Source organism: Stegodyphus dumicola, chromosome 6 (assembly GCF_044657685.1).
Source record: "Stegodyphus dumicola isolate Sdum_Otavi_A_Nest chromosome 6, ASM4465768v1".
NCBI lineage: Eukaryota > Metazoa > Arthropoda > Arachnida > Araneae > Eresidae > Stegodyphus > Stegodyphus dumicola.
The window spans coordinates 35,829,948-35,853,413 of record NC_140773.1 but is presented as its reverse complement, the minus strand read 5'-3'; the positions used below and the strand labels follow the sequence as shown (position 1 = coordinate 35,853,413).

At 33.1% G+C, this 23,466-nt stretch overlaps 1 protein-coding gene across 1 annotated transcript in view; it reads right to left on the bottom strand.

Moving 5' to 3' along the window:
* Positions 1–23,466, bottom strand: part of LOC118182172 (protein turtle-like) — a 553,469-nt gene that overhangs the window by 153,921 nt on the left and 376,082 nt on the right. Inside the window, exon 7 of the mRNA XM_085818215.1 lies at positions 20,135–20,422. Coding sequence (XP_085674341.1) covers positions 20,135–20,422 — 288 coding nt within the window. The remainder of the gene's footprint in view (positions 1–20,134; positions 20,423–23,466) is intronic.

Genomic DNA, 23,466 nt, shown 5'->3' with positions numbered 1-23,466 from the left:
TTACTTTGACGTCTCAGAATCGATGAGTTCCACCAGACGGCGAAATTGTAGAGGATTAACCGATTCTAAATTTCCAGTTAATTAAGCCTTTTGGAATTGCGGAAAACCGGAGCACACTCATTCAGTAGGATTTAATCAGTTGTGACATACATACTTTGATTAAATCCGAAAGCTGTTTCTCATTCGGGGATTCTTCGTCGTTTTGAATAAATATAAAAAAAAATCTGCATAAAGCCTTGAATTAATTTAAATTGAATAACACAATGATTATTTTTTTATGCTCATTGAAAAAAAAGTTTATTTTATTTTATTTCTTTGCTTTCGATTTACAGGTCGTCCATACTCATTATCTTCAGGATTTTTATTTTCACCTCATTTTGGATGCTTTTCCACATTTCGTATGTGATGTAGATCATCGCTCTTTTCTTACTGCTGTAAATCATTGCTGCTATTCTAATTAAATGAATTCCAGTTATTTGGAGGTCATATTATCCGAATCGTTTGATTTTCTTTCTAAGCCCGAAATATTTAATTTATTGCTGTTGTATTTATATAGCATTAATCCTTTGTTGATTTAAGTAATGTAAAAAGATAATGTAGTTGGAGCATATGGGCGGGCGGATTTACATATAAATTAAATATCCAAGATTTAGAGCAATAAAATTTGAAGGTAAAAATTTCAGTCAATTTGAAAAAATTCAGGAAAGAAAGTTATATTTATGCACATGCTCAAAAGGATTTTACACAAGTTTATAAAGCAAAATTATGACAAACAAAAAGTTCACAGAAAACAGTCTTTTTACCCTTACTTCCCGCAACGTCGGCCCATCGACCTCGGATTTATAGACGTTAAAACATTATTCATTTTTTTTAAGTGACACAAATTTTCTTTCTGTCTTACTCAGAGGCTCTGAATCGGCACCTAGGTGATTCATACAATCAAAAGGTGTTTATACTTCTTTGTAGGAAGCAAAGGGAATATTGTAATCTCGTACCTTATTACAACGAAAATATCCATTTTGACCGTTCTCGAATCCATTTAGATGATTTTTTCCCCCGTGGTGTGTGTATGTACGTGCAAAATATAAGCGATTAGCCGTAGAGCGTTGTAAAGTTTGTATATGAACTGACATAACATCTAGTTGTGCATCCCTTTTTTATTGCAATCGGCCGCGCCAAACGTATAAACGTATAAACGATATATTGAGATCAAAAACATAAAATTTACGATTATCTAAGCGAAGAAAAAACTTAAAGGGGAATATTTAAGAGGAATTTAATGTAAAAAATGGAAATTTAGCTAGGTATAAAAATCCATCATATGGGATGCAGTTATGGTAAAATAATAAAGTAGTAAAGAAAAATTAATACATGTAAAATAAACAAACAGATTATATACATACACACACACAAATATATATATATATATATATATACATATATATGTAATAATAAAATTCCATAGTCAAGAATACACTTAAAATTCTAACTGTATGTTCTTTTCATTTTTAATGGTGACGTTCTCTTATTTGAAAGTACATGGAATTAAATCCACAGCCCCGTAATCAAGTTGTTTTTTCCGCCTTTTCTACGCGTACAGTTATAGAATGTTCTGGAAATATTTAAAGCAAACCGGATTGGCTGACGAGGCTGACGTCATTTCTTGGAAGCTCCGCCTTTCCAGAGGCTATAAAAGGACTCGCGAAAGAATATCGGGGCTTTTTCTTTAATGTCACGATGCAGTAAACTTCATGCAAAAGGTTATTAGTAATTCATTTTATTTACTCTGGAAATCTGATTTTTGTAACTGCTATTTCTCCTGAATAATAATAAATGGATTTGTTTTTTAAACTTATCGTCTGATTATTTAAGCTACGACTGAAGCTGATACATCACACACACACACACATATATATATATATATATACTCGTCCATTTACACAGCTTAAAAGTCCTTACCTGGACTTTATTTTCGTAATCGTTGAACGTAGTCATATTCTTCCATTTGCGAGGAAAATACAGTAAAAGCTTGACTATCCGGAAAGCTCCGGAAATATCGAATCCCAAGTTCTAAACATATGCCACTAAGTAGTTTTCAAACACTGTAACTTTTCGTAGAATTTGTGTGGTGTAAGTGCGAAGAAAACGATGCTCAATAATAAAGCTAAATATGGAAACAAAAGTAGTTAGCAGAAGTACAAGCTCAGAGTGGTAGACTGCAAGAACAGCGACAGCGTAAAAAACCTAAAAAAGCCTTTTTAGTCTAACCGTTAAAATCTGAAATCTTTAGCATTTTTTTCGGAAAATATCTGCAATACTTTATAAAGTATATATTGTATGGACATTTTAATGTGAATCATTTTTCTGAAGATCGAAGTTGAATATATGGTGATTGAAAAAGAATTAATTTTGTAACACATTTTATCGATGTGAAATAATTCAGAAAAACATTCTTTACATATTTTGACTTCATCTCCTCCTTACCGCAGTGTTTCTCAGTCAGTTCTGTATCACTGTGATATAATGAAACGCACGATCCTGCTCTTCATTACGCAACATACATTTAGACCATCTGTACGAGAAATTTTGCAGATTTTCTGCAGACTCATTAACTGTTCAAACCAGAAATTTGAAGAACTTTACATATTGATTACAATTTCGCCTTGGATAAAGCATCTGTTAACAGCATCTGTTAATCGCGATCAAGTTTTTAACGTACATTTTTATACAAAGTATTAAGAAATTTTATTAATTTACTAACGAAACATTCATCATTCAGTTCACATTTTTATAAAGCTTCTATGAAGAACAGTGACCTCTGTAATTTTAATTTAGCTATTTGAAATCGCGAAGAAAACAAATTGGCGCTAAAGTTTTTACTCCTTAAAATGGAATTTTTTTCTTAAGTTTTCTTAAGATCGTGTCAAGGCGAATGTTTGGATGCTATCACATATTAGTATAATCAGGAAAAACCCATTACTCATAGCAGTTAGAAAAAAATTAAGCAAGAAGGAAATGTCATCAGTTTTGATAGCTTAGTGGTCTTAAGCCCGGTCTACAGACCAATTAAGTCCGAGTTCTATTTCCGGACTACAAGAAGCTTGCCTGTTGTTTTATTTATCTAGGAAAATAGACTAGTATATATGTTCGAGGAATAAAATCTTCCGTGAAAGATTTACTGACACTCTTTGGATGTCTTGCATTTCACTTCAAGTGTTTATTGAGCTCAGTCAACCTTTGGAAATTATCACCTTAACGAAGTAGATTATCAACGCTTAAAATACAAACCAGTACAAATATAAAAATGCATTTAAAATGTGCTTAGCCTTGCCTTCAACACAGATTAAATAAAGATTATAAATTTAAACTTCGAGCACTTAAGCAACTTCACATTAGTTGCAACGAATGAAATTATAATCAGTATAAATTCTGCTTCAATGAATATTTATTCATAACTAATTAACCCTTTGCTCACGAGGAATCGCTCATGCAATTTAATGAAGCCTAATTATATTCAGGTCTGAATTTCATGAGTGTGAGTATTCCGGACGTTTCTTCTGTATGATTGAGTTTATTTAAACTTTAAATATTTTCTTGGATTTAAGTGGCATAAAATGGTAACACGGATTGGACGACAATGGAAGCACAAAAATAATATCTTTCTCATACCTGTTCAGACTCTACACTCAACGTAAACAAAAGAGTGCATTTTAAATCTAACTTTTAAAGCGATTTTTTATTGCAGCTTACATAATGTTGTCATAAATTAGCTTTTTGAAGTTCAGGAACTATTCCAAACGAAGAACAAAAGATAAAAGAGAATTCTTAATATTACTCTTGAACCATCTTTCCATCTTGTTACTTATGCCATCTAGTAGTTTCGTTAAAAATTATTAGTTTTATTTTATCAGAAAGACGTTCGAGTAGGAGCACTGTTAAGAGATACATATAGTAATGCTTTGCTGTTCATATTAACATGGCTGACTGTATTAGATATGACGGAAATCAGAATCCACTGGTAAACCATATCATAACAGATGATACTGGACCAGTATTGCGATGCATAATGGAGGAATATTATGACGATGAATACAGAAATGCACTCGACCAAGAATATGGTATTATATCATTGCATATTTCGGTCGTCAATACCGCCACATATATCTGTAGTACACAGTGAAATACAGATAAAGAAATGAAGGTCTTGAAAACAAAAGCTCTGACGATGTCATATTTTACCAGTAGAGACTGATTCTTCTATGGTATGTGATGCTGCTATACGATTTAGAATAGCCATTGTACAAGATGTTTGTTCTCGAATTCACTGACGAGAATGGTTGTTGAGTATCTCATGTTCATGGTTTCATCCATCCTTGAAGCACCAGTGTCTTATTCGGATCACCCAAGTTCGCACTCCTTCGAGCACAAGCATCAATTTCTCATACTGCTTAATCTATAGTCTCAGCATGTCACAGTTTTGCTGCTTTAAAAGTCAGAAACCTGGTAGCATAGCTGCAGTATTTTGCGATGCAATCTGATTTAAAACATCTGTACACACAAACGGCGAGAAAACGTAATTCCAACATTCAGCAACTGTTCTTTGTTGTCCTTCATAAATCTTGCTTGCAAGAAGTGAAATTGATGAACATGATTTGCATATGTGCTATGCTAGTAGTCATTTACATATCGTCTCGTTATCTAAATCTAGAAACTATCAGCCGTTCTCATTTTGAAATGCAGTTTTAATGGCCAGTAGTATAATATTAGTTTACCGAATTTTAAGACGAAACATTATAAGAATTGAGGACAGTCTTAGAACCTGTTTAGATTGTTCTATCAACAACGCATCTTTACTGTGTGGAAGGGTTATCGCCCTTTGCTGAGCTAACTGTAGAAACGAGAGATAACACAGACAGTCATTATTAACTTAAAACTTTACTTCTCCATACTGGTGACTTAAACATATAATACAGCACACATCTTAACTCTCTTCGACTACAGATTGGTTGGGAATTTACAATAAATTCGTTGGCTGCAACACTAGCAAAGTTACTCGGAATTACAATACTAATTATGTATGTCGGGCCACCTAACGATACTAAAGTTCAAATTTACCAAACATTGTGTCGAATGTCAAGAGTTCAGGTTTAATTTAATCAGCACCTTTCTCTTAAATATACAAGTAGACGGCGGAGGCTACAAAGTCAAGACGGCGGAGGCGGAGTCAAACTGCTACAAAACAGTGCTGCCAGTCATGCAGGTTACGATTCTTCCTCTCAGTTTAAACTATACCGCTTGATATAAATTCTTCATAAATCCATGGTCTGAGGGCCCACCAGCGGCCGAGCGGTAAAGTCGCTGAACACTGGTAGTTCGGTCCGAGGTTCGAATCCCGCGAACGGGCTGGCTGCATGGGTGTTTTTCGTGGTTTTCCCCATGTGTAACGTGTATACGAGCCAGTTTCCCTTAGAAAGTCCTCCACGGAAGGCATCCATCCTCTTAGGCAGATAGCCCTAGTGTGCTTTGCCATAATTAAATACACCAAAAAATACGCCATGGTCTGAGGGAGTACGTGATGAAAACAAGTAATGAAGAGAAGGATCAACTTAAAAACCTTAACTGTTACTAAAACGTAAATGAAATGTCACACTTGACCCTTCCAAGTAAAGACTTGGATATACAAGTCCCGTCAACTGTTATAACATTAAAGGGTCTAATTTGATAAATTAGAGACCATATGGGAGATTAAATCGTCTCAATTAAGTTTGCATATTGAATAATTCTTGCATTAAAAGGCATAAATAGCACATTAAATAACAAAGAATTACAGTTATTTACAAAATGTTTACCCACCGGGAAAGTAAAACGGGTTATAAGTTATATCAGTTGAATATATTCTAGGAAATACAAAAATACTGACCTTGGAAATTAAATGTAATTTTGAAGGCAAATTACGTAATTAAACATAGAAAAATCTGCATATTTATTAGTTACTAAAGAATTAATCATTTGCTAAATTTTAAACTAATGAGCAGAGTCGAAATTATCAGTTCATTACAAGAAAAACAAATGTAAATAGAAAAAAAGAGCAAAACAATATCCTTTTAAAATTGTCTTTATGGCTGAAATCATAAAAGATAAAAACGCATGTGTTCCATCGTCTTACAAGGGAATATATAAAATACATTTACTGCTGATTAAGACCGAGTTGAACTTCCAGTTGAATAACAAACATACACTCATAATTAATTCATTATACTATTACTGCCTCTTAACTCGCATCTGCCTGGTTAAAAACAATACCTCTATTAATTTACACAAAAATCTCTATATTCATTTGCCTGTACATTACGTATATTACATTCTTTATTCTGCCATCTTCACAATTGAGGAGACTGACTTCAACATACTCGTAGCAAATTGAGGTACTCCTTATTTTGTCATTATAAAGTTCTTTAGTTTGGAAACAATTAAAATTTTAAATTTAAAGCATGTAGTTGTAAAATAATCTTAAATGTGCATAAATACTGATCAGCAGAAATCCGTTTCCTGTAGATACATTTTGCAAAAATATTATGTTTTTTCATATGAAAATTTCATTCATAGTGCATTTATATTTGGAAATATTTCACAATACTCTCAATCTTAACAACCTGGTAAGTAAACTAGGACTTTACAAATTCAATTACTTGGTTTCGGTGTACACATCAATTATTATTAATTAATATAAGAGAATTCAAGTTAGATGGCATATGCAGAATTTTCCTGTTTGCTGATTTAATTCGCAGGGAAAATATTCTACTAATCTGCTAACTCACTTCAAGAATTAGATATTAATTAAAAGGACAATATTTAGGCTTCCTCTTGAATATTAATTAATCTGAAAGCATACAGAAATGTTAAACAGTTGTAACAAATGCATTTTATTAACTGTCATTAAAAAAGCCGTGGGCTTAGTAGAAATGTACTCCTAGACCTGTAAAGATCCTAAGTTTTACTAACGTTTATTTTATTTTAAAACTGTACTACCACTTCCTATTTTCTACTTCCGGCCAGAATTAAATGCTTTAACTTGTTTATGCAAATTGTCTTGTCAATTAATTAAGTTGTGGCTTTTTGCCAAGCGGGAGAGAGAAGGAGTTTTAGGAAGCAAGCCGCTTGCCACTGTAGTTTTACGAGTTTTCACTCGGTTGCTGCATGCCTTTAAGGCCAGAGGTTTAGCCCTCTTGATATTTGCAAACGTATTGTAGTTTAAGCAGCTCGGCGTACTACATACGTACCTTTTTTAAATAAAGGCCAGTCTTAGTGCTAGACATTTGTATACTAATTCAAAGTTAGCTTCTAGTTAGAGTTTTAGTTAGTAGTTTTTATATTCTTACGTTCAGACCACAAGTGGTTGGTCTCTGTATTCCGAAGTTCGGAAGATCCTGTAAAAGATTGAAAGTCCATCTACTTTCGCATACCCTTCCTGCTTGTGTTGTCTACTTCACACCTTCTTGAACATAGCTTGAGTAAGCTCCCTGTTCCTATTCAGGATCATTCATGCTTCCAGAGCAAATAAAGAGAAACACAAGTCCTGACAGACCGTCTCCAAGAAAATAAGAATATTTTTCTTAAGCACTTTTAAAAGTTAACTTTTGCTCAACAATAATAAATATAAGCGGGTGTTTCAACTTATGGCAAAATTAACGGGACTTAATATCTAACCTCATATCTAGTTAACTAGTCAGTTAATAAAAATTTGACTCATCGTCATTAGAGCTTTTGCATACCTTCTTAAAAAAATACTTTTATTACTTCGTAGTAGCAGTTTCGACAGATGGACTCTCGAGTTTGAAAACTTCTGGAAAATTATATGACATGCGTCACATCTGAAATACTAGAGGTTGGCAAAACCGCAGTTTTATTTGATCTGATCACAGTCATTCGTTCACTGAACAGAACTATTCTATTTTTTGAGTCACCACTCTTTAACATTAACTTTGCACGTTTCCTATAACCATCGAGAACGAAGAAAAACCAAGATCGCTCTGCAAGATTACAGGGAAACAGTGGATTGAATCGAACGGGCATTGGGATTGGAAGTATCGAACTGCTAATTTTTTGGACTAATTTCTTTCAACATTAGTTTTGAGATTCTCAAAATCCTCCTTCATTATAGAATTAAAAACATAATTCTAGAAAAAAAAATAAATGTTTGAAAAGCTCAAAAATGATTAAAATGAAACTCATTTAACATGGGAGGATAAGCGTTTATTTCTTCTCTAAAATAAGAATTGGAGTTCCTTACCATGCGTCTACATAAACTCCATAGTGACTCATAATGACTCATAAAAGTGAATCGGATTTTACAATAAGTTCGCGAACGAATAGCACTTGTCTCAAATACATAAAACTGGGCTATTAGAGGATGTTATCCTATTCATTATGAAATAAGTATAAAATACGACATCATGCTGGACAACGAAGTTCTTGTTATGGTTTAAACGGAAAATAAAGCATCTTCTAAATATTTCGTGATTTGGCAGAAGACGATTGTGTTTTTCTTTATTGAAAACATATCATCGTTATGATACAATCAGTTAATTTAATAATTTTCTCACCACCTTTAATTCGTAGTCCTCTCTTATCCAGACACCTGCACGATATTAACGTTTTCAGACCGTAAACGATGCGAAATCCAGTTTGCGATAGATAGCAAAAGAAATATTCTATTATGCCTTCTAAGAATGTCATAAGCACAAGGGACAGCGTATATGGGGTGTATCAGTAAAGCGATGACAAACTTTCAGTAGAGATGGAGTACACCTAGATGATGGGAAATTAATTACATAGCAGTGCATGGTCGGAATCGCTTTCCTGATGCAGTAGTGACGTTTTGAACACCTACTTTCATGACAATTGTCATCTCTTTATGTTGTCCTTTCTTTGTTTTTGCTGTACTCTGAATAATAAACATGTTTCCTCACTCCGTTCGTATCCTTTCTTTCTTGACTTTTGTGTCGTCACTACTGCGCCAGGAAGTGTTTCCGACCAAGCATTGCTATGTGATTTCCCATCATCTAGGTGTACTCTATCTCATCTGAAAGTTTGCCACCACTGTACTGATACATCCTTTCGACAGCTGTTATAGTGAAGATAACTGGGAATAATATTTGTCATTTGAAGCAGAACTGTCCCCCCCCCCAAGTATGTTTCGCGATTGTTTTGAACTAAAGAATTACTCGATAACTTAGAAAAAATTATTTGCACGAGCTTCAAAATGAACTAACCTGCGAAAGGATGAATGTTAGTTTGTTTAAACACGGTAAAACATCGAGACGCTATCTGCTTAAAGAAAGGAATACCTTTATGCAGAATGTTCTAATTCAACAACAAAACTAATTCCAGGGATGAGAAAGTTAAGCAAACTACATTATTTATTAAATCGTAATTCCTAAGCTTTATTACTGAGTGCATCTTAAAAGTAAGTTTTAACAATAGATATAATGTACGTTACTAATAAGCATTCTCTAGATTTACATTTAGTAATAGATTACTTGTTTTCTCCTCAGCAACTATTACCTTCCTTGTATGTAAGGTAATCTGTAAGGTATATCCTAATTTTGTAACAGTTAGTTTAAGTTTATGAACTTTTTCTATCTCTTCTAGCTTCAGCTTACCATTCGTTACCAGAATGAGGTTTTAAAATCGCCTTAAATGCCAATGAGAAATAGAAAGTATTTAAGTCAAAGTTCCACTCACTTCGAGAGAGAGAGAGTAAGGATTCCTGAATAGAGAGCGTTTGACTTTTGGCTACGTCTCTCTAACTGTTACTACGCTCGACCGTAATACGGGTCTTTTGATAGCTCCGCTGGGTAGTTTAATATTACGGGCCAATTAGGTTAGAATTTGTGTTAGCTTCGGTTAAATCTCTTTAGTTAGTCATTAAATAGTTCTTATTTCTTACATTTTAAGTTAAGTCCAAATGGAGGCTTTTTGTACGCCCTGAGAAAAGGGCCATCTGTATATCTTTCTTTGGAGCAAATAAAGATAATTAACATTTCTTGAGTTTACGCTTCTGTTCTTGGACCTGAGCGATTATTCGCTTAGCTGTTCACTAGGTTCCTTAACACTTTGTTTAACAGAATAAAGGTGAGGTAAATATAGTTAAAATACTACAAAATAAAAGAAGTATTGTAATCGCGAAAAATTTCGGAAATCATCTTTCAAAGAAGATATCCACTTTGACCACTTTCAAATCCATTTGAATGATCTTTTTGCATGACACATGCACGGACGGACACAAGTAAGGACGACATAAAATTTGCTTTATAATTTTCAGCATTTGCTTTATTTGTTTGGCATATAAGTACCAATTTAGATTAAATTTATTGCTTGATATTTAAGAAAGTGTTAGAGAAGTCATATTGCACGAATAAAGCATTAATGATGTTAGCGCTTAAAACTGCCTGATGCATCATAACAAAATAAAATATTTGGAAGCTCTTTTTAACAAACATGAATTGAATGTGATTGAGTGACTTTTTAAGGTAAATTTATTTCTCTTCACAAGATTATTATATGGAATAAAGATTATATGGAACAAGATTATATGGAATGAATGAATGAATTGAATGTAAGTGAAAGACCTTTAAAGTTTTACTCACGTATTAGTTTCTACATTAAGGAAAATATTTTTTTTTCTTATCAAACAACAAACCTAAGAAAAACTCAATATTCTGATAGTGTCAGCTACGCTTACATATTGTATAAATTTTTCTTAATCATTTGTAAGAAGTGCAGTTAAATTTTATGTCAGAATGCTTTAAAAGACATTGTAGTCTAAAACAGGGTAAAATGCTCCTTTTAAGACAAGACAAAAACCTCTTTAATTAACAAGATGAAGGAAGAGAGTGCAAAAAACAGGTTTTATAACTCTGTTCTAAGTTTTAAAAACTGGATACAAGAATAAAGGTTACAAATATTTAGCACAAGGACAGCTTTTTGCTGAACCTTTAATCCTCACTTTCAATTTTAATGACAGAGACTAGTAAACGGTATTCTATTGCTTAATTTTTTCAGTGCTTAGTTTTCAACATATAAAAAAGTGTATTTTATGGAATTTTGTGGCACTTCGAAAGAGAGCTAAAACACGTCAGGAGGGGAAAATCCGACGGAAAAATCATTAAGCATCTTTCTAACTATACGATCCCAAAATTTGTTTTGTTAAATTAAGAAAATTGTTCTTTAGGATACGGCCCACCAGCGGCCGAGCGGTAACGTCGCTGAACACTGGTAGTTCGGTCCGAGGTTCGAATCCCGTGAACGGGCTGGCTGCATGGGTGTTTTCATGGTTTTCCCCATGTGTAACGTGTATACGAGCCAGTTTCCCTTAAAATGTCCTCCATGAAGGTATCTCTCTCTTAAGGCAGATAGCCCTCGAGTGCTTTGCCGTAATCTAATACACCAATACACCACTTTAGGATACGTTTCTGGATATGTGCTGCACGTAGTGCACTTTCCTTCATTCTTCCTTTTAGAAATTTTATTTTTCTATAGTCAAATGTGTGTGTGTGTGTGATTATGGCAAAGCCTCGAGGGCTATCTGCCTAAAGGGAGGGATGCCTTTCGTGGAGGACTCTCTAAGGGAAACTGGCTCGTATACACGTTACACATGGGGAAAACCACGAAAACGCCCATGCAGCCAGCTCGTTCGCGGGATTCGAAACTCGGACCGAACTACCAGTGTTCAGCGACTTTACCGCTCGGCCGCTGGTGGGCCCCTCTATAGTCAAATGACGAAAAAGGTTGTTAAAACGAAAGTTCTAAAATATATCTGCTAAAATAAAAGCTGTTAAAATTATCGCAGCCATACTAAAAACATGTAATTTTGCAGTGACATTTACGTCATTAAATTTAATGAGTGTCAAAATACATGTAACAAATATCACTTTTCTTGGAAAATTAAATGATATGTTTTATAGATTCTAGTTTTGAAACCCGAGTGTACATTAACTGCATTACCATTAAAAAACATGAGTAACGCACGAAAAATTCTATAAATGGATTAATTTACAGTGGTATATAAATTTTATTCAGAGACTTAAAATACAGATTTTATTAACTTTTATCAAAAAATAAATAAATTAGTTACGAATTTTTTTCGCTGAGTATAATCGCTTCGTTACAACCATTTATATGTAAATCGCTTTCTTCACAGTTGAAAATTAAGAAGAAACTTGATGGAGCGATGAATATTTACAATCTGCGATGAAGATAATTTCTAGTAGGCTATTTCTCCAAGGCTACAAAATTTAACACATACTTGAAGTACATAATAAAACAGAATTTAACACATTGTGGAAATGCCATCAAGTACCAAGCTGTTGTAAGAAACGAAAGAGCATTATAACTATTTATATACAAACATATGTATTTTTATTTATGCATCGAAGGAGAATTTAATAAATGATAGAAAAAGACTAGGTTGTCATTATTTAATCTCAAACTTTATACAACTAAGAAAATTTTCTCTAAAGGCATAAAAAGTTTTCATAATTCGTTAATTTTTAGCTTAAATTAAAGTAAAGTATTTAATGGTTAATTAAATATGTTAGAATTATTATAAATAAATATCAGCATGAAAATGTATATTTAGTTTTCAATATATTTGAATGACAAAGACTAAGAAGTAAAAATGTCTTGTTGATACCAAACTTTAAATTTCAGATAGAAATAAATAATAAACCTGAATTGTTCCGTGAGTTTCTTATCTTATGAATAAAAAATTTTCATATTGTTAAAAAATTTAAAAATTAAATGTTTCAGATTATATATTACGCAAAAAAGGGCCTTTTTAAAAGTTTTGTGTGTTGCCTTTATTAACCCACGGGAAAGCGCGTGGGGTGTATCATACCCCACCCCCCACCCCCACATAAAAGCGGAATATTCCTAACTTGTGAAACTGAAAATCTGTGCTACATTCAGTAGCTGAGTTTCTAGTTGTGGTTGACTTTCAGAACCGCTTTTTCTTTGCTTGTGTGTTTCAGAAAAAGATTTATCGGTATTTTCACGCGCCTGTCCGCGTAAGTGTTTTTCAGACTGAATATTTAGTTCAGAAATTTATTTCTAGAGTGTAACAGTAAATATTTCTACTCGCAAGTGATTTTAAAGTACTTGACATTAAATTCCTAAAAATTTCTAACCGCATTATGGTAAAAAGAATGACTCCCTATGAATTGAAGATGCAACGCCTGTGAGATTTATTAGAAATATTTGAAAGGCGATGAAGCTTGAATTTCGGAAACTGAAGATGAAACTAGGAATATTTTCTACACTTTTTTGGTTTCGAAAATTATAAAACATTAATTCCTGATGTTCCTAAAAATTAAAAACTCTTCTTATGCTTTCAACATTATATAACTATCATACTATAGATGATACTATTGGAGAAAATAAAAGATCAGGAATTATATGTTTTTATAATATGATTAAAAAAGCAGTGGATATGGGGAATGAAATGTCAGCCAATTATTCAATTGCCATAATAACAAGGAGGTGGCCAATGGTAATTTTCTTTCCTGCACTGAATGTTGCTGTAATAAATGCTTGAATTATATTACATTCGAGTTCTAATCCACCAACCAGAAACAGATGTCTATTTTTGAAGGACTTAGCATTACAATTAATGAAACAAAGTATTGAACAAAGATCAGAGATTAATACTTTACCAAGAAACTGACGTACTGCTTGCAAAACAAAAGCAGAACTTTCGACGAAGAATTAAAACGAATACATGAAATTCGAAACAACTAAATATGAAAGATGTGATAAATTGCCCTCGCGCCAAGGACAGAAGAACGTGAATGCAATATTTAAAATGTGAAAACATTCTGTGCCAAGAACACATGAATTTATTTCGTTCAAAGTGTAAAGAAATAAAATAAGCATTGTGTATTAGAGATGCGATGAAACTTGGAGGCATGATGTTTATTTTTTATTATTTTCATTTATCTTAATTTTAACTCAAGATTATTTCGGAAATTAATGTTTTGAAACCCATTTATTATTCACCTATGTATAATGCACAAGAACATAAAAAACAGCTTTAAAACTAAATAAAACTATTTTTATCGTATTTTAAATATGTGATACCCACGCGCCCACTCTAGTAACTTTTCTTGGTGCGACTTCCGCCAGGTTAATAAAAAGTTTCATACACAGGTACATTGGTGGTATAGGTGCACTAGATACATATGTATATTGGTCTAAGTGGTTAATGAGATAGGCAAACAATAAACACTTATACATTAAAAGAAATGAAACATTGATAATGCAACTGGCGCATTAATTCAGGCACAATTTAGAATAATATAACAGAGCTATTAATTAAAACATAGTATTCAAGCAGATCTGGAGCTGCCCTCCATAGCATGTACGTGCGAAAAGCACCAACTGTAAAAACACCAATGATTATTTAAGGGAAAAATAAAGGCACTGCCTGCGGTCTGGTAAAATACAAAGCATTGCAAGCAACGCCCGGCAGGATCCCCTGTAAGTCCTGTGGGGTGTAATTTATCTGGATGTCTAGTGTGGCTGGAGAATACCCACATTGCCAATGGGTGTCCACCACATTTCTCTATATCCATATCCATATGGTTTGTTGCACACTAATAAAATTGTGTGTCTTAGGTACTTCATTTTAGAGCAGCAGATGTGAAAAATGTGCAATACCCTTGTCGGAATTGGGACTCTGAACCACTAGATTGTTAACCGGACGCTCTTACAGTTACATCGCAAAGCACCTGGTCAGGAAGGAGAAAATATCTTGCTTAAGAGGCTACTGGAGAGGAGGGGATCCAGTCGCCAAATCCTGGTGATGATAAATTATAGTCTACCACCATTTTAGTTCGGGTACTATTCCGAAGCACTTTATTTTGAACAAGAGACATGAAAAATGTGCATTGCTGTCCTGAAATTCGAACTCCCAACCTCCTGATTCAGAAGTGCTTGCAGGCCCACCAGCGGCCGAGCGGTAAAGTCGCTGAACACTGGTAGTTCGGTCCGAGGTTCGAATCCCGCGAACGGGCTGGCTGCATGGGCGTTTTCGTGGTTTTCCCCATGTGTAACGTGTATAAGAGCCAGTTTCCCTTAGAAAGTCCTCCACGAAAGGCATCCCTCCCCTTCGGCAGATAGCCCTAGTGTGCTTTGCCATAATTGAATACACCACCACCACACCAGAAGTGCTTGCAATTATACTACGAAGGTACGCGGTAAGGAGACCAAAAATATCTGTTAGGATTGCTATTGATCTGGAAATAAATGTTAAGCCCTACAGACCTTACTAGCCCTCTGACTGGAGCGGGAGTTTTGATCTGACATGAATATTTGCATTTAAATAGCCTTTATTAGGTAAATTCATATATTTACTTATTTTTGTCTCTGTTTTCATAAACTTACATTCATTAAGATGCCATTTCTATTATTAAAGAAAGTAAGAAAGCAAAATATCTCAAATTATAAGCTAATAGAGACCAAGTGACGAAAAAAATCTCATGACTGGATAAAGCTTTACATGGCGCTCAGAGGGCTAGAAAAGATTGCGAGTTAGAGCTAGGTCTTAGTCATAAAATACAGAAAAAGGTTTAATAAAAAAGTAACCTTTTTGTATTAAATCTAAACCGAACATAAGGCGAGAATTGCGCTACAGGCAAATCACCCCTAGTGGCTGTTTAACGCTCACAACGTAGTCTAAGACTACACATTCAATAAAATAAGCTATAAGCTGGCTCAGTATTTTATCGGCGCATAAGTTCAAATAAGTTTAAAGCTACCGACTAGAGAGTACGTAAAAAAGCCAGAATGACGCTTTTAATAGAGTTAGAGAGACAAAGTAACAATCGGCACGAGTGCCAAAATCTCTCTCTATCTAAGATTAAAAATCCTGAGCTTAAATACTTTCAAACCTAATTTTCATTCTGTGAGAAATACAGTAGGAAGAAGTTATAGTAAAGATCAAAATCCTTACAACAGTTAATTAACCTGAGATATGTTATAGTATTACAGTGTAAGTAGAAATAAAGCCGGGGAGAATATTTTTTGTTACTTAAGTAATACGTGTTTAAATAACGCAAAAATATTTAAGAGATCACGATATGTTATCGAAAAAAGAACACGATTTTATATTTTGATTATTGTATTTTGTTCTAGGTTACAGTATTAACTTGTAATATTACAACGAGAACCAACGAAATGCATTTTGCGGGGGATGCCTGAAAAGGCCACCGCATCCTTGAACGCACAAATTCACGCGATGACGTACGTCTCTCGCCATTTTATTGAAAGTGATAATTTCGATATTATACCTGGCGGCCAAATACATCTATTCGAACAGCAAACATTTTTCATTGTTGCGGTAAATATTGAGACTAATAGTAGAACTCGGAGATTTATGAATCATAGTGTATAAATAATACATTGCGAAAGAGATAAGTAAATATTTTGTGTGACTAACATAAAAGTGAACATAAAAGTTCTTATGTGGCCTTTATTTTTGCAATCATTGTTCGTAGCAATATAGCTACAATATCAAAAGTGGTTTAAGTAATGAAAATAGTTTTGTTATTGCATTTTGAAATATAAAAGATCAATTTCGTAATATTACGAAATCTAAAGATTTACGTTACTTTTTACGCCGTTTCTGTTTACAGTTATCGAATACAAGTTTATACTCATTGTAAAAATAAAAAACAAAATTTTGAAAACTACGATCATGTTCAAGCGTCGTATACAAATAAAAAGCTTGCATTTTTACTGAACTAAAATAAAATATCACTTTAAAAAAGATTTTTGATATTAATAGATTAAATAATGGTAAGTGTTGCGCAGATTGTCGGAAAACATTTTGATTAATAATAACTTTCTTTCAAATAAAACATGTTATTGACGAATCATAAAAAAATCGTGTTCTGGATCTAATGAAGAATGCAAGCTTCAGTACTAGTACATAGCTTAAATTTAACATTATTTGCATGAAATTAAAAATCAGAAATATTTCTAATTTATGTAATTTTTATATGGTCATTAGGTTATAATTGTAAATTAATAAAACTGCATGAGAATATCAATAAGGATTTTAGAATCTGAAAAAATTATGAATTAGAATCTGAAAATTTATAAATTGTGTTGAAATTATTCAGTGTAACTACATCTAATAAAATTATAAGTATAGCATGTTGCACGCTAATAAGTCTGATAAGTTATCACCGAACGGCATTAAAGGAAAAACAATCAACCTCTGATTATCGTAATTTATTTTTTAACCAATCCTTTCAAAGCAAGTCGAACACGATGTAAAAGATACGAAATTTTAAAATAAAATATCGCGATAAGCTAAAGTTTTGTGTTTTACTTTTATAATAAGTAAAACTTTTACTATGTATAACTATAATGTCTGTTTAGCTAGTTATACGAAGATTTAATTCCACGTATGTTACTTTGATAACGTAAATTATACAGTGAACAAAAATCAATATAAAAAAAACAGTCGTTCAAACCATTTTGAAAACAAAACTGGAGGAGTTTCGTTATATATCTATATATATTTCACGTCTTTTGAATAATGTTGAGAATTTTTTCAAACGCCAGGCAAATACCCATTATCTGTTGTTCTGTTTTCTATGATATTGCCAAATTGTATTTCCTAGTCTAAATTTTCTTATTGAATATTACTTTAAGCTGCACTATTTGACTCTGCAATCTGAAATTCAAAAGCAGTGGAAGGAAAAAATAGAAATGCTGCACAGCTGGAGTTTATTTCGAAGGGATCTCAGTAAACTCCCACAGGAGAGCTTACGAAACTAGATCAGTTGAAGGAATAGCAAGATGTATTTGCACAAATTGCCGATGGAAATACTGAAAAGAATGCATGAGTATCGAAGAGAAGCTTTGCATAAGCAGATAAATTGGTCTAACAGAATAAAATCTTCCGACGAATGGGTTGATACTATGCGCAATTACTACGGCCACTTTTTTTCACAAGTACAGAGATTACTTCTTTTATAAACACTAAGAAAATGTTTGGTTACTTTGTAGCTAAAACTATTGGGGGGGACGCTATTAAACTGAGTGGGAATACATTAAGGGAAAATACTCATTAGAGGCATTAGATAGACAATCGAGGGAAAAAAAAAAAAAAAAAAAAAAAAAAAAAAAGAGGCAGAAAGATACTGTAACCGTATTATTCATTTAGTGAATTTGAAGTAAAATATACAAATATTATATTGAAACAGAAAATGCTATGATAGAAGAATAGTAAAAACTTGTGGATTTCAAGAACAGAGGATTTATGAGCAAACAGAAAAATTAAAACTTCATTTTAGTAATAAAACTATTCTGTTTTAAATACTGATACATACATTATCAAGATATTGTCATTAGTGAATCTATTTATTAAAGTTAAAATCAGTTCTGATATCAATATTAACAGTCATTAATTTTGTGTTAGCAGCAGCTTCCCAAATATTGCTGAAGCAAATGTACTAGAAAAGAAATTCACTATTTTATTTGTATATTCTGTTCAAGCATTGAGTTTATATTATTCAAACTCGTATCTGAATTCTTAAAGCTGTACGTAAAACACGTAAGATTTATGAAATATCAAGTCCCTTTATTAAAGTCTTAAACATTTAGGACTTAAAAAATATCAGGTCCCGTGATTAAACTCTTAAACATTTAGGACTTAAGAAATATCAGTCAAGTGCCCAAAATTTTAAACATTTTAAGTTCAAATAAATATGCGTTAATAGTAATAACAAATATAACTATCACAGTGCGCTTTGTTACGTGCTATTAGACATGGAACCGTCTAGAAATATATAATATTTGTAGAGGGATATTAAAATAATTTTTACAAACGATAAAGTGATAGCGTAGAAATGACATATAGTATAAGAGTGGCTACGTGAAGTTCTCTTGGAATATTTTAATTAGAAATTGTCATTGTTAGTAGTCCCACGATTTCATTTTAGTCACATGTGACGAAGAATACTCTGGTAAGTCAGAAAAAAAGTATATTTTAGTATTTAAAGCATAATTACTCCAATGCATGAAAAATATTAAGAACGGAAATCTGCCATAGCATGCAAGAAATGAATCAGTAGCACTTATAATATTATAATTTAATTATAAAATATATTGTATTTTTAGGATTTAATTATATAATACAGAATAGACCTAATAATACGTGTTACAGTAAAATATTTAGTTATTAGCCTGTGATGTTGCGTGGCCCCAACTTGCCCGCAACAATAGTAGTGACTGCTATGAACTGGAATCACACAAACTCTGTTTAACTCCCCTTTTATTCCACTTTAGAAGTTACAGATGCGTTCACTTGACGCTCAAAAATTACGCCGACCCGGCGGTTAAATAAAAATAAGAAAGTACAACTAAAAATGAATAAATAACAAGTCACTACCTATGAGGCTCTATAAACGTGCTTAATTAACCGCGTTCTAAGATACAGCTGAGATTTCAGCAAACTTTCTTAATAAAAAGTTGAAAGATTCAACTAACTGCCGAAGTAGGTTCACAGGCCGAAACGCGCGGTTCTTAAATTTCTACCTAGCAACCTTCACGCTCGAGAATCAAGAAAGCACACTTTCGAACTCGTTTCCCTTCTATTTAACTTAAATTACTTCCGCTGACAATTTGAATACTTTGCGCGTTCTACTAAAATTTACATACTCTGGCATTGGCAATTCCAGGGGAAAGTAAGGCTTGACAGGAAAGATTGCTTAAACTTAAAATAAATGTTAGTTAAAATAAATATAAACCGTACAAGCCTAATAAAATATTAGGTATTGTTTGTTGGAAAGACAAACAACTTAAAAAGTTTCATTCCAGTAATTTACAACTTAAAAAGTTTCATTCCAGTAATTTACTGCAAATTTTAAAATCGATAAAAACGAACTTGGAATAATATATTTTTTTACTTGCATTGGACTGATAGATAATAACTAAATATAAATAACTAAATAAATTAAAGAATGTGTTCCCAATATTCCATAAGTACTGAAGTTTTCCTGAAAATATTTTTGAAAATTTTAGAAACATATTTCGTTACTCTAAGAAGTTTAAGAATTACATTTACCTGCTGGCACAATTCTAAATATGCAAGGCTCCTTTTGGCTGCCTATGCTGTTACGACCCCAGCATTGTAGTATTCCATATCCTGTTTCATTCTTCGGTGAGTATACAAAGATATTGCGATGCTCTTCACTACTCCAGTTCTGTAAGACAACTGTTTCTAGAGTGTTGTTGAATGACCACATGAAAAGAACACTATGAGGATCAGCATCGACATCACATGTCAAGTTTAGAGCTTCTGTTTTTGAGACTCCGTAAATCTTCGTGTCCGGAGACTTGCACACGGGAGCAACTAGAAAAGGAAAACATAGTAACAATTTTTAACGATAAAAGAATACATAGGATTTTAAATGAAACCATTTACAAAACAACTGTATTCTTCTGAAGTGTTTTTTGCTTCAGTTCTGTCGTTATGGTCATAGTATTTCGTTAGAGCAGTGATTCTCAACCTTTTTTGTACCATGCAGCCCTTTCACCATTACTAGACCATCATTACCCCCTTCCTTTTCAAAATTCAAAAACACATATACAGTTTTCTAAATTTAGATTGTTTCTAGCGTAAGTTAAACAAGACAAATTATAGAAAATGCAGATAAATACCAAATTTGAATAAAAGTTGTAGGGTTTATATTTATTTTAACTAACATTTATTTTAAGTTTAAACTACCTTTCCTGTCAAGCCTTACTTTCCCCTGGAACTGCCAATGCCAGAGTATGTAAATTTTAGTAGAACGCGCAAGGATTCAAATTATCAGCGGAAGTATTCTGAGTTAAATAGAAAGGAAACGAGTTCGAGGTGTGCTGTTCTTACTTCACGAGCGCGGAGGTAGTTAGCCAGAAATTGAAGAACCCCGCGTTTCGGCCTGTGTGCTTGCCTGGAAGTATTGTTAATCGTTCAACGTGATCTTCAAGTTTGTTGAATTAGCAGCGGTATTGTAAAACGCGGTGAGGTTAGTTACTTTTAGAGAGCTTCGTAGTTAGAGTCTTGTCTTTAGTTTCTTTTCAGGTTATTATTTTTATTTTACCGCCAAGTTGGCGTAGTTTGTGAGCGTCAAGAGCACGCACTTGTAATTTATTACGTTGAATAAAAAGGGACTTAAACCCTTAACAAGACTCTGTCTTTTATCCAGTTTCAACAGTCACCTCTTGGTTGCGTGCAAGTTGGAGGCGCGCAACGCTACAAAGTAATCTTTTATATTCGTAAACCCAAATTAAATACTTAGCAGATGTATAAAAGACTGACCGTATTCCCCTTGAAACTATAAAATCTCCCTTGGACAAAACCCATTGTTTTAGAGATACAGTGCATGAATGCGTACGGAATAATTTTACAGTATCTTTATATAACAGGTACTAAACAGCATATCTTCTTCAGAATACCTGGACATTTTTATAGTAAGGGATTTAAAGTAATAAGAATTAAGGCATAAAAATAATGAAACGTTTGGTCTAGAAAAACACTATTTATGAAGAAATTTATAAAGCCACATTATCACCTTGGGGTACTGCATATTCTTGACGAAGACCCTACTCCTTTAACATACACGGAAATCGTCCATTATGATTGCCTGATTACCATCTTCGTCATATCTTGCCTACGTTGCTTAGATGACAGAATTTTAGTTTGATGTAATAAATAGTTAATTGTCTCAGAAGCCTTCCAATGTAATCATCTACATCTAGTTTGTCGGAGCTTTTAACATTTTTATTCACATTATTATAATGATGGATGGATGGGTTTGATAAAGTTACCTTTTACAAGGAAAATCTCATTTTGGCTAGAGCAAGGTAATAGTACCTAGACTAAAGAATTGCTCAAAATAAGGCCAACACTTTTGGCCAACACTTGGTGACACGAAAAAGTGGGGTGGCATTCAGCTTTATCAAAATGAAGCATTTATCCGTCACCAGAGTTTTTATCCGTCCCCCGAATCTTTTTGTGTTTGGTAGCTTTCCAGACATTTAACAGTAATAACGTTATTAGCCCAAAAGGTGTTAGCCAGAAGGTCAATTAATTTCCTTTTGCCATTTTGCGTTGAAAATTTTAAATGTCAGTTCAATTTTAAATTGTTGCCACAAAATATTAGAGCCCTATATAATATTTAAAGAAATTAAGTAATGAAAAATCCGCGTAAATGTATGCGTGGGAGGACATACTACGCTACGTCTTATGACTATGCAGAATATCGGAGGTTAAAAAAGAAAATATGGCAGGGCTAAGCAGTCTTTATATTAGGAACTAAAGAATGTTTCTTCGAAACAAGGTAAAATCTAAAGGATCTTAAATCGAAAAAAAAAATGGAAGGAGAACTTAAAATAATTTAAATACGGGAATAAAACTCTCCTCCTCTTCAAAGAAAATCAAAGAATTCTACCCTGTTGAATCAAGTGCATCTTGTTAGATAAATCTGATACTGAAACTGAAAGTGTTCTGGAAAAATAAAATCTAAGCTTTTATATGAGTTAGTGTTTATATAATATGCGATCTACTCTTTTTATTCTGTTACTCATTTCTTACATAGCACTATTAAAACGCTGTTTTTAAATTCGAAATTGCGATCAAATGCAAAGAAAAATAATTAAGACAACAAATAATTTTAGAATCGTCATTTAAAAAAGAAATAAATAATTATAAGTGGCAGGCCACATATTACAATATTATTCCAAAGGGGCTTTGTCTCTGAGGGGCTACTGTTTTCGTTTTTTGTGTCGAATCACTCTGAATGCGCCTTTTACTTTTCAGACTGTTGCCACCAAATATTACTACCCTGTATTATGTTTGAAGAAATTAAATAATGTAGAATCTGCATAAATTTATGTATGTTTCTCGCATTGTGATGAAACAACGGTACCTACAGCCATCCAATTTTGAATGACGTAATCCTACTGCTAATATAATCATCTGGAAACCCAAATTTTAAATTTGGAATTTGTTTTATTATCTATTTCATATTTTGTAAACTTTTAACGAACTTTTGATTAATGAACTCAACGATTTCAAAGCGAGCAATGGCAACACTGTACGAAGAAAAAAAATATCTCTTGCGCGCGAGACTGTGTATCGGAAATTCTAAAGATAAGCTCATTTTAAAATTATTTTGCGATATTGCTGATGAACTGAATTGCATGGTTTAAGTGCGAAGAACATGATATTTAATAAATAAAGGTAACATACAAAACGTTGAAAAAATGCTCCTTTGGGCATAATATAAAATTTAAAAGCTTTCAGACTTTTGCTATTGAATTTTTTCTGCCTTTTTGTATGTTTTCGTTTATTTTTTCGTCAAATGATAATTTTTCCTACACTCATTACCAGCGTACTGAAAATGCGTTTTG